The 12,627-nt window shown below is 39.6% G+C and overlaps 1 protein-coding gene across 4 annotated transcripts in view; it reads left to right on the plus strand.

The window, feature by feature from the left end:
- The window catches only part of PRKDC (protein kinase, DNA-activated, catalytic subunit), a 239,744-nt gene that overhangs the window by 199,365 nt on the left and 27,752 nt on the right, over positions 1 to 12,627 (plus strand). For all 4 annotated transcript variants that reach the window (XM_046001490.1, XM_046001500.1, XM_046001508.1 and 1 more), the window contains 2 exons: positions 6,246 to 6,435; positions 11,824 to 11,998. In XM_046001490.1, the coding sequence (XP_045857446.1) occupies positions 6,246 to 6,435; positions 11,824 to 11,998 (365 nt within the window). The remainder of the gene's footprint in view (positions 1 to 6,245; positions 6,436 to 11,823; positions 11,999 to 12,627) is intronic.

A 12,627-nucleotide genomic window follows, 5' to 3' on the forward strand; every position in this document is an offset into this window, starting at 1 on the left:
CCACCCAGGTGCCCCTCTCTGGTGATGTCTTCCAATAATGGGTTTATATTTCATTTTGCTACCCTTTAAGTCCATAGACTCTTCACTCTTCACCCTTTTTTTTTTTTTTTTTTTTTTGGCTTCTCTGGATGATTTCACTGATTCTTCTGCATGATCAAGTCTGCTTTTGAAGCTTTCTAGTGGATTCATCAATTCAGTCTTAGTATCCTTTGCCTCTAGGATTACTAGTTTTTTGGGTTTGGTTTTGTTTTATTTTATGGTTTCTCTTTTTTCTTGTTGTTGAACTTCTCATTTTGTTCATGCATTGTTTTCCTAATTTCATTTAGTTGTCTATTTCTTTGTTCTTGTAGTTCACTAAACTTCTTTAAAATTATTATTCTGAATTCTTTTTCTGACCGTTCATAGATCTCCATATCTTTAGAGTCATTTATTATAGCTTTATTATTTTCCTTTGGTGGTGTCATGTTTACCTGATCTTTCATGATCCTGGTTTTTTGGGGTTTTTTAAAGATTTTATTTATTTATTTATTTGTCAGAGAGAGCGAGCAAGCAAACACAGGCAGGCAGAGTGGCAAGCAGAGGCAGAGAGAGAAGCAGACTCCCCACCGAGCAAGGAGCCCAATGCGGGACTCGATCCCAGGACTCTGGGATCATGAACTAGAGCTAAATGCAGCAGCTTAACTGACTGAGCCACCCAGGCATCCCATGATCTTGATTTCTTACATTGGTGTTTGTCCATTTGAGTACATTGTCTTTACAGACTTTACAGGTTTGCTTTGACAGAAAGAGTCCTTCACCAGTCATTTCAGCTTGGGGATCTGGATGTGTCAGCTGGTAGCATCCTTGAGCAGGTGGGGATTATGTTAGGATATATTTTAGGTTAAGGCCACTGTCCAAGTTCTGAGGTTGGGATGGAGTGGTTGCCACTGGCTGCAAACAACTGAAAAGAACTGCTGACTTGTTTCCCTCCTGAAGTGCAGCTCTAGGATGGTCTCTGCAGTTTCCACTATTCTCTGGTCAGTCTTCTAGATAGTCAGGACTAGGTACTATACTCAGCAGTGGGCAGGGCTCTGAATTAGCTTCCCCTCACCCTGAGGAGGGACAGCAAATTGGCCCCAAGGCCAGTAGAGCCTTATTTTGGAGCCCAAATTCGGCAGGTATGAACGCTGCATTTTCCTGCCAGAGAGGGCTACATTTTGCTCTGCAGAGAGGTAGAAGTACTGGCTATTCTCTTTGATCAAGTTCTACTGTAAGTGGAGCTATGGGATGGGCTACACAGCTTCCTGCATACTCTGGTTTGATTCTTTGGGCAGGCAAGCTGAAGGTTCTGTTCAATAGTGCGTTTAAATAGGTGAGTTTCCCTACCTGTGCAGGGCCATTATACAGTCCCCAAGATGGGCAAGTTTCTTGTTTGGGAACCATATTAAGCAGAACTATGTACCAAGTTCTGTGGCCTAATGAGCCTGACTCTTTGGGTGGATGGCTACCCATCAGGTGCTCTGCTGAAGGGCTGCTGTAATCACAGTTGCAGGATGGACTATGCAGATTCCTGGGAGCTCTGGTTAGATTTCCTGGTCACCTATGGTTAGCTGGAGGCTGTATTCAGCAGTACTGGAGCTATAAATTTGCTTCCTTTTTTGCTTGGGAGTGCAGAACAGGCCCTTAGGGCTTGCAAGGCTCTTTGTTTAAGAGACCAAATGAGGCAGAATGGTGCTTCAAGCTCTCTGGTCAGATGGGATCACCATATTGCCTCTGTAGACACAGGACTGCTGATCTGGCTTTCCATTCAAGTGCCAATTTAATAGGAGTTGCACGGTTGGCTTCAGAGACTCCCAGGAACTCTGGTTAAGTTTCTTGATCGGCAGGGTTGGAGGCTGTATTCAACAGTAGGTGGGGCTACTAATTAGCTTCCCTGCCTGGGTGGGGGACACACAACAGATACCAAAGCAGGCAAGGCTCTTTTTTGGGAAGCAAATTAGGCAGAACTGTGCAGCAATTGGTGCCACTGGCTTGGCTCTATAAACAGGAAGGACTTTCTGCTTGTGTGGCCTTTCTGTGCAAGTACTGCTGGGTTAAGCAGCTTCCCAGGTGCTCCAGTCAAGTTTCATGATCAGGTAGGACAGGACCAAGAGTGACACTCAGAAATAGGTGGAGCTATGAATTAGCTTTCCTCCGTAGGCAGAGTGCCTTGTTGTTTGGGGTCTAACATTAGGCAAACCTGCACCCTGCCAACTTTCCTAGTCAGACTGGGCCACTGTGTTGGTTCTGAAGATAAGCCAAACCACTGGTTAGAATTTCTACTTGGGCACTGCTATGAGTAGGAACTCAGTCTGCCAAGATCTGAGTGTTGGTTGCTATAAGCCCGACCCCCCTCCCCCACACCACCCTTCTGTCACAGTCTATTCCCCAGTCATTAAGCCCTGCTGCAGGTTCCCTTGTTATCTCTATGAGATGAGACCCAAGTAGGCTTCCTGATTTGCAAACCCCAACACTAGGGTAACTAGATGTCCATCTTGGGCTCTTTTTTTCCTACTGGAAAAACTTCAGACTTGGGGCCCTCTTGTTGTGGTACTGTCCCATCCTGCGGTAGGGACTCTGAAGTCATACAGTAGCTGCTCCTTTTTCTCTTCTTATGTCATCCATCTGAGTCTCTGTGGTGTTTCAGGCTTACCCCTGTGTTCTAAGATTTTCTCAATGGTGTCTTGTCTGTGAATAGTAGTTAGTTGGTTTCATTTTGTTTGTTTTTGTTTTGTTTTGTGAGGGAGACCGAAGTCAAGAATGACCTATGTCACCATCTTGATGATGTCACTCCTCCTTATAGTTTATTATATTGACTGATTTTTGAATATGAAACAAATTTTGCATTTGGAGGGTAAACATGATCCTTTTTATATATTCTTAGATTTGCTAACACTAATAGATAATATTATATTTTTGCTTTAAACAGTCATACATATTTGAAAAAACTTAGGAGACAAAAAGTCACTCTATACTTATTATTTCTGATGCTCATTATTTGTTTGTAAAGACCCTAGTTTTCCTCTGATATCCTTTATCTTTAGCTGAAAACTTTCCTTTAAGCAATTCTTGTAGTTCAGGTCTGCCTTTGATGAATTCTCTTAGTTTTCTTCTATTTGAAGATACCTTTATTTTACTGTGTTTCCTGAAGAATATTTTCTGTGGATATAGAATTCTGGGTATATTCCCCCTTCCTCCTCGGCAGTATCATGTTTCTAAAAGAATGATTACTCAAATTGTTGTTCCCCTGTATGTATTCTGTCTTACTCTTTGGTTTCAGAATTTTTTTTTTAACATAGGCTCTTAGTTTGATTATGATATATTTAGGCATAGCTTCCTTTGAAGTTACCTGCTCCAGGTTCACCGAGCTTCTCAAATCTGTACCTTTATGTCATTAAATTTGGGGAATTTTCTGCATTTTCTGTATTCAAGTATTTTTTGCCCCAATTTTTCTGTCTTTGTGGGGTGCCCATTATACATATATTGGACTTTTTTGACATTGTCCCACACAGGTCCTTGAAGCTCTGTTCATTTTTATTCAATCTTTTTTTCTCTTTATTCTTCAGATTAGATCATTTCTGTTGGACTATCTTCAAGGTCACTGTCATTTTCCTCTTACCTCTTTAAGTTTATGTAGTGAATTTTTTATTAATTAGCATGTTTTTTCAGTTGTAAAATTTCCATTTGGCTTTTTTAATATTTACTTTTTTCTACTGAGATAGTTGCCTTTCCATTATTTCATGTTATTTTTGTGACCTCTTAGAGCATTGTTAATAAGCTGCTTGGGGTGCCTGGGTGGCTCAGTTGGTTAAGTGTCTGACTCTTGTTTTCACTCAGATCATGATCTCAGGGTTGTGAGATCAAGCCTACATTAGGCTCCACACTCACTGTGGAGTCTTCTTGTCCTTTTCTCTCCCCCTCTACCACTCCCCACCCCACCCTACTCATTCACTTGCTTTCTTTCTAAAATAAATAAGTAAAGTCTTTTTTAAAATAGCTGCTTTAAGGTTCTCTGTGATCATTCCAGCATATGGGTCATGTAAGAGTTAAATCTGTTGACTGTCTTTTCTACCCAGAATGGATAAATTTTCCTGGTTCTTTGTATATCAGGTATATATTCAGGCATATCTTAGAAATTGTTAATATTATTTTGTGTAGACTCTGAGCTTTATTATTATTCTCAGGAATTATTGCTTTAGCAAGCAGTCAGTCTAGTTAGATTTGGACAGTGGACTCTGTCTTGCCTTCTTGATTTTTGTCTCAGTTCAGGACTCAAGCCTTTCCTTCTCTGTTTCCAGTCAGTCCTGCACATGCATATTTCAGGAGGCAGGCTGAAACTCATGTGGCTTCATAAACAGAATTAGAGAGCCTCTTCTCTGGCTCTCCCCCTTCCAGGATTCCCACTACAACCTTTGTTCTGCCTAGGTTCCCTTCTAGCTTTCTCTGGGCACAATACTTCAGAGTTCCTGTCTGAATCTTAGTCACTCTGGTTACCATACCTCTTATCAGCCATGGTTAACCTCATGGAAAAGCTGGAAAAAAAAAAAAAAAAAGAGAGAGAGAGAGAGAGAAAACAAAAACCTCATCCTAATGCAGTACTTCTCCCACCTTTGGCCTCTTTGCATGTAACAGTCTGCCATCTTGTATTCACTCAGCAATCTTTGATGGTTATATTTGGTATTTTATCCAGAGTGTTAGTTATCAGCAGAAGGATGGGCTCTAGGGCCCTAGGGCTCTAGGGCTCTAAAAGATGTTTTGCTTCCTGGCTCTGTTCTCTTGATACAAGAATATGTCCTATACTGTAACAGTTCTCTGCCTTTGTTTAGTTTGTTTCTTCTATCTAGAACTTCCTTATCTCCTCTACTATTTGAAATTAAATGCATTTTTTAAAGCCCAGGAAATAGTCTTTCAATTGTGAACACTAATCCACCTCCCCTTGTTGCCCCCTGATTCCTTTTTCTCTGAGCTCAGGGAACTTTATTCATACTGTAACATTTATGTTTCAATGTATGTTTCATAATTATTTCCTCAAATATTTATCAAGTACCTATCTTATGCCACTTTTGCTTATTTATTCTATTAACTAAAAACAGTGAAAGCTAAAAAACAGTAGCACCTCTTGGGGGGGAGGGGCACTCATGTGTTGGGTAAGGGGCTAGGAACACAGAAGCAGATAGATGACTAAAAAGGCTTGTATTTGGGGAATAACAACAACAAAACAAAAGAAAGAGGTGTATGGGAAATGCTGGTCTATCTGGCCACAGTGTTTCTAAGAAAATGGAGATTAGTCACTGGATGGACAAAAACTTAGTTGATATTGATTGAGGGTAGATTTTATACATTAAGGTCCTTGTCAGTGGTACTGGCATGAAAATAATGAAAATGAAATAACTAGTCAGAAATGTAAATTATAATACAAATACAAATAATTTTATAGCAATACAGCCTTTTCATATCCCCAGTGATTATAACCTGTTTGGTGCTTTACATGTTTCACCTTTGGGGTAGGACCTTAGATTAGGAGACATGAAAAGACCCAACACAGGGCATGTCACTCATTCATTAAGAGAGAACATTGTGCATTTAAATGGTTTATTTTGTGGAGGTGTAGGCAATAAATGATACCTGGAAAAATATCTTTTTTTTTTTTAAGATTTTATTTATTTATTTGACAGAGAGAGATCTCAAGTAGGCAGAGAGGCAGGGGGAAGCAGGCTCCCCGCTGAGCAGAGAGCCCAATGCGGGACTCAATCCCAGGACCCTGAGACCATGACCTGAGTGGAAGGTAGAGGCTTAACCCACTGAACCACCCAGGTGCCCCAGAAAAATATCTTTTAAAGAGTTGGTTAATTAAAAATGGCTATTGAATCTGGTACTTAGAGTACACACTTAACAGTCTAAAAAATGAACAAAAAAATTTTTTTATTTACTTTTAGAGAAAGAGTGCATGAGCAGGTGGGAGAGGGTTAGAGGGAGAGGGAAAGAGAGAATCTCAACAGACTCACCACTCAGTGCAGAGCCTCACACAGGGCTCGATCACACAACCCTGAGATCATGACCTGATCTTAAATCAAGCGTCATATTCTCCCAGGTACCCCCAGAAATGAGCAAAAATTTAATAATTATAGAGTTTCTATCTGTAAATGCCATCCAGTAGCTTCCCATATATAAAAGATTTCTTTCATAAGTCTCTGGCATTGATTTTCATTTTTCATTGTTTTGTGTAGATGTTTCTTTCTCAGCAAAATAGAGGAGAAACTTACTCTTCCTCCAGGTGATCATAGTATGTCCATGGATGGTGATAAAGATTCTAGTGATAAGATGGAAGTGCAGGAGCAGGGAGAAGAAGTCTGCTCCCTGATTAAGAACTGTATGTTCTCCATGAAAATGAAGATGATAGAAAGTGCAAGAGAGCAGGTGAGTACTTATATTTGTGGTCCTCTATTGTAGCACAGAATTTTCTTAAATTAGCTATTTTTTAAACTTAGCTTTTCTTAAAATCTGAAACATAAAGGTAATTGAATAGTTAGTATTTTTTCCCTTTAAAAGAAAGTAAACTTGAAAAAACACTTAAAATTATTCAGAAGGCTCTAAAGTTTACTATGTATTCATTAATCATTAGAAAATAATTATTTTCTGTTATTAAAAAACAAAATAAACCCAATATCAGGCTTGATCTTGTTTAACAAAATGCTTTCCAATTAGTTACAAATTATATTTAGGTTTATTTTGTGATAATAATACCTTTATATAATAAGTATGCTTTGCTTATAAATTACATATAAGCTAAATATATGAAATCATACTTTTTGTAATTAAATCACATTTTAATATACTGGGGGAGCATGCTCTTTCAATGACCTATATTAATAGATTACTGTTATAAAGCGAAGAATATTATTCCAGTAGAAATAATTAATACTTGTTTGTAAGTTTATTTTTTTTTAAAGATTTTATTTATTTATTTGATAGAGAGATCACAAGTAGGCAGAGAGGCAGGCAGAGAGAGGGGGAGGCAGGCTCCCTGCTGAGCAGAGAGCCCGATGTGGGGCTCGATCTCAGGACCCTGAGATCATGACCTGAGCCGAAGGCAGAGGCTTAACCCACTGAGCCACCCAGGCACCCTTGTTTGTAAGTTTAAATGCTCATTTGTAGGTATTTCTTTGGGATGGGTGTTGTATCAGTTAGGAATTTTTATATTTCAAATAATAGAAAACCCAATGCAGAGCAGCCTAAGTGAATAAAAGAAATCTATTAGTTCAAAAACAATGAAAACTGTTATGCTGAAAAAATAAATAAATTAAAAGTTAAAAAAAAAAAAAAGAAATCTATTAGTTCCCATGAATAAAGAAGTGTAGAAGATCTGGCTTTTAAATGCTTTATTATCACGAAGGGCCTGCTTTCTCTCCTTCAGTTCTCTCTTCTACTGTATTGGTTTTGACCTCAGATTTTTACAAAGTGAGTCTCTCTGGCAGCTCCAGGCTCACCCTTTTTGGTTGGAAATGGCTATAGACATTTCATATCTTCCTTCCTGTATACTACATTTTTTTTTTTTTTAATTAGAGGCAGTGTCTCTCTATTTCTTGCAGAAAAAAAGATCCTTTTCATTAGCTCTGGTTGCAGTTGAGGCCATCTTCCAAGGCACACAGCTAAGGAGAGGTGTGTGTGGCTTCTTAGCAGGAAGTTAGTTACGGTGCTTGGGCCAGATGGAGAGACACTGCATGCTACCTAGTGCTCCCAAACTTCTCCAAAGTGGGGAGGGTCCTGACAAGAGAGAGGAAATATGAATCCTTTCATATGGCACATTGGCTTTTCCTAGGAATTTTTTGGTAATAACTAAGGGCTAAGTAGAGTTAGCTGTCAATACCAGTAATACTGGAGGTGAAGAGAAAAAAATAGTCCCAGTCTTAAGATTACATAAAACCTCAGTGCATTTCAATTTACCTGCCCGTACTCTTCAAAACTCTTCAAAAGTAGCAGAATTGAAACTTGAGTTTTGCCTCTTCATTACCAAGCACAACATTAGGTGCTGGAGATAGATACCATGTTGAGTAAAATATGGACATGCAGACAAACAATTATAGTAGTACGGTAATACTAAAAGACAATCACATGTGAAGGACACCTGACTCAGCCTGTGGGAACAGAGAAAGCTTCCTGGAGTTGGACATCATATCTAAGTTGGGAACTAAAAAGTGAAATAGGATGGAGGAAATAACATATAAGACTGAGGAATAACCCTGAGCATTTGGTTTCCTGAGTAGAGCGACAGTTGAACTTGAATGCCTACTTAATGGCTGTTCTTCTTTGTGCAGGAAGCCCTGGAATAGAGGTGACCAGATAAACAGTTGTTTTTTTTTTTAAGATTTTATTTATTTATTTGAGAGAGAGCACAAGAATGGGGGGAGGCAGAGGGAGAAGGAAAAGCAGACTCTCCACTGAGCAGGGAGCCCAATGTAGGACTCAATCCCAGGACCCTGGGATTATGACCTGAGCCGAAGACAGACACTTAACCTACTGAGCCACCTAGGTGCCCCGGATTAACAGTTTTAAAACAGTGTTCTGATTGCAGTGAGAGAAACGATTGGAGGAAGGGCAAAGGGTTGTCCAGCCTCTGTATTACTCCAGGTAATTGATAAGGGCAGCCAATCTAGGTTAGATTCTGGGAAGTGGAGATCAGTGGACAAGTTCAAGAAAAAGGAAGCGTGGATGAGACACTGTGACTGGTTCTGTTCAGGAAGAGAAAGTAGGATCCCCAGGCTTCTCTGCCTGTATAGCTGAGTGGATGGGAATGCAGGAAGAACGGCAGTTTGTGGGGTGCATTCAATTGAGGACATATTGAATGTGTGAGGCCTTTAAGACAAGCAAGTTATGATTTCTATTTGCTAATTTGTACATAAGAAATCTAAAGTTCTGGAGAAAAAGAGCTGTGCTTGCATTAGAGGTCTGAAGGTGATTGGCACATGGACTATCACTGAAGCCACAGGAGTGGATAAGGTGACCAGGACCAGTCGCCAAAACATACCTACAGTTTTGGAAGGAACAAAGGGAAAGTGTCCACAAAGGAGCTGAAACTAGATGGTGACGTTAGATGACCAAGAGGCTGAGCAAAGAGGGAGGGGCAGAAATCATCAGTGCCTGTTACCCAGGAGGGTAAAGACATGCAGAAACTAAAGTGCCCTTACATTGAGAGGAGTCTTGTGCTGACTTCAGTGAGAACTATTTCACTGGAGCAGAAGTCAGATCAGAGTGGGTAGAAGAACAGATAAGGATGGATATACAGGGGCAGTGAGCACAGCCTGCTTCTAAGTAAGCCATGATGAGGAAAAGCAGGTGGGTTCGGGGAAGAGTTTGGATTTTTAGGAAAGAGGAGACTGGAGATTTTAAAGCTTAATGGTAGGGAGAGAATGGACACACAGAGAGGGATCATTAGTTAGACAGGATTTCTTGTGGAGTTGAAAGGGAAAGGATTCAAGCAAAGGTGAATGGAAGAACTCTGTTCTCTCTGGGGAGTAGGCCCTCTGCAGAGGCTGAGCTGAAGAGATCTGAGAATAGTGGGGGAGTGGTGGCATATTCTGGGCTGTGGTGGAGGGGCTGGCGAGCCATGGAAGAACTGTCAGTGCGGTCTCTGGTAAGTCTGTGAGTATAGGAGCAGAAAGGCCATGCACTTCGATGTACCCAAGAGTATGGTTTTTCCAGGTGGGTGTAATACAGGGACAAAGTCTGGTGACCTGAGAGTATTGCAAAGAGAGTGGTGGGAATAGCTGGCTGGCTTAATTGCACACAGAAGGAAGTGGAAGCAGGAAGAAGGCAGGTAAAGTTACCAGAGGTTTTAAGGTTATAAAGCAAACACAGCAAGAATTTGGTGGGTAGAGTAGGTTTGTGGTCAAAATGGTGCGACTTGAGTTTAGGAATTTGGTGGTGAGGAAGTTCTGAGTAGTGATGAGGATTACAGTGTAGCTTAGAAACTGCACCCAACAATGTTGGGGTGGTGTTGGGAAGCTACTATTCCAGCTCTTGTGATTACTGTCTAGCAAGAGAATAAGAGCTGCACTTCAACCCAACAACAGCATAAGATGAGTGAAGAAAAGAGAGGTCACCATGCTGGGAGAGCCCCAAGAAGAAGAGACCTTCTGCCTGGTAGGAAGGCTTGCTGGAGAAGGAGGCATTCAAATGGGGCTTTATGGAAATGGTAGGGTTTGCACTTTGAGAAGAGAGAAAGGTGCTATAGATACAAGATATATTCCAGCAAAATCATGGAGGTGAGAAACTGGGAATTGCAATCTGCTCTGGACATGCTGGCTCAGTTGGAAGCTGTATGGAAGATTGTCTGCTGAGGGAAAAAGCAGAGAGACTGTGAAGTCTCAAACTAGGAAAGTTGTGGTAGGAATGCAAACAATGTGAAAGATGCTCTAGAAGTGAGGTAAGAAGTCCAGAGATAGTAAGTATTACGGAGAGGATGCAGCTGAGGATGGCTCAGATTTTTAGCCTACATAGTTGAAAGGATAGTAAAGAACAAGACATGGGTTTGATGAGAACGTCTTTTGAAACTTGGTAGAGAAGAATTAAAAGACATCCACATAACAACCAAACAAATAAGAAATAGATAAGTTATACACCAAAATTTAGAAATTCCTGTGCCTCAAAGAACACACTCAAAAAAAAAAAAAAAAAAAATGATGAGACAACCCATACACATGTGAGAAAATAATGGAGAAATCGTATATCTGATAAAGGTCTACTATCCAGAACACATAAAGAACTCTTTATAACTGAACAACAAAAACTCAATCCAACTTAAAAAATGGGCTAAGAATTCTAAATAGACATTTCTCCAAAGCAGATATACAGATGGTTAACAAGCACATGAAAAGATGTTCAACATTATTAGTTATTAGGAAAATGCAAATCAAAACCACACAAGATACCACTTCACACCCACTGTAATCAGAGACTGCTCAGACAAATATTGGTGAAGATGTAGAGAAATTGGAACCCTCATACTTGATGATGGGAATGTAAAATGGTACAGATGCTGTGGGGAACAGTCTGACATTTCCTCAAAAACTTAAACTTAGAGTTACCATGTGATTCACCATTTCAACTCATAGGTATGTGGGAGAAGTGAAAGTGTATGTCCACACAGAAATTTGTACGTAGATATTTACAGCAGTATTATTCCAAATAGCCAAAAGGTGGAGGCAACCCCAGAAGCTATCAATAGATGTTTGGATAAATAAAATGTGTTCTATCCATGCAATAGAATATTATTCATCAATGTGAAGGAATAAAGTGTGAATACATGCTGTAACATGGGTAAACCTGGAAAAGATTATGCTAAGTGAAAGAAGACAGATAAAAATCACCACATTTCTGATTTCATTGATAGGAGATGTCCAGAATCGGCAAATCCATAGAGGTAGAAAGTAGTTTAGTGTTTGCCCATGCCTGGAGGGAATGGGGAGCAAATTGTTTCTTTTTGAATTGATCAGATGTTCTGGAACTAGATAGTAGTGATGGTTTCCCAACTTTGTAAATTTACTAAAAGACAGAACTGTATACACTTGAAATGTGAATGCTATCCCCATGATAAATAAAAAGACATGTGTTTCTCTCTGTCAAATAAATAAATAAAATCTTTTTTAAAAATACATTTACACAATTTAAGCTGAGGAGATGGATTTACTGCTTTCAGGTGAGTTGTGTCATGCAAAAAGGGAAGCAGGCCAGTTAAAAATTTCTGTCAAATGTTTTATTTCTAAGTGATCACCTGTGTATTATCTTACCACTTTCTTTCTTCTATAGCACAATTTTTCACTTGCCATGAAACTACTGAAGGAGCTTCATAGAGAGTCAAAAGCAAGAGATGACTGGCAGGTGCAGTGGGTGCAGAGCTACTGCCGGCTCAGCCACAGCCGGAGCCAGGGCCAGACCTGCCCTGAGCAGATTCTCACAGCGCTGAAAACAGTCTCTTTGTTGGGTACTGGACTATTCTTTTCTATAGAAATAAGTTCAGTGGCGCTATTTTATATTATGTCTCTGTGTCTTTTAAAACTTATTTTGCTGCTTTATCTGACATTGGGGAATTAACTTTTATAATAATTTTATTAAATATTTGGAGCCAAGGTATTTTGCATCCTAATGATGCTATAGAATGTATTTCTTGGAGATTTTCTTTATTGATCAAATAAAATTTAAATTACATTTTTTTCTGTAATATTTATGCAAATTATGGGTCTCATAGTTTAATTATTTTGAAAACCTTGTTTACTTATAAGAATTGCCTTTTAAAAAATTGAATATGAAACATCTTTTTCCTCCTCAGCTTTTCTTTTCTTTTTTTTTTTTTAACATAGCCTTCAAAACTGAGGGGAGAAAAAGAATTCACTGAGTTTTGGGTCCACTCCACCTGTTTTGCTGCCCTCTGTCCCGGGGTACATAGCAGCAGTATTATTGACCATGCTCACAACCATATTCCCAAGTTGGACTCTTCAGTAGGACAGGGAATTATATCAGACTATCAGTCTCAGCAAAATTGCAAATAGAAGAAGCAGGCTCTCCATATTTATCAGGAGTAGAAAATCATCCTTATGTTTGCTTAAATATTTT

This window comes from Meles meles, chromosome 1 (genome assembly GCF_922984935.1).
Source record: "Meles meles chromosome 1, mMelMel3.1 paternal haplotype, whole genome shotgun sequence".
Classification (NCBI taxonomy): domain Eukaryota; kingdom Metazoa; phylum Chordata; class Mammalia; order Carnivora; family Mustelidae; genus Meles; species Meles meles.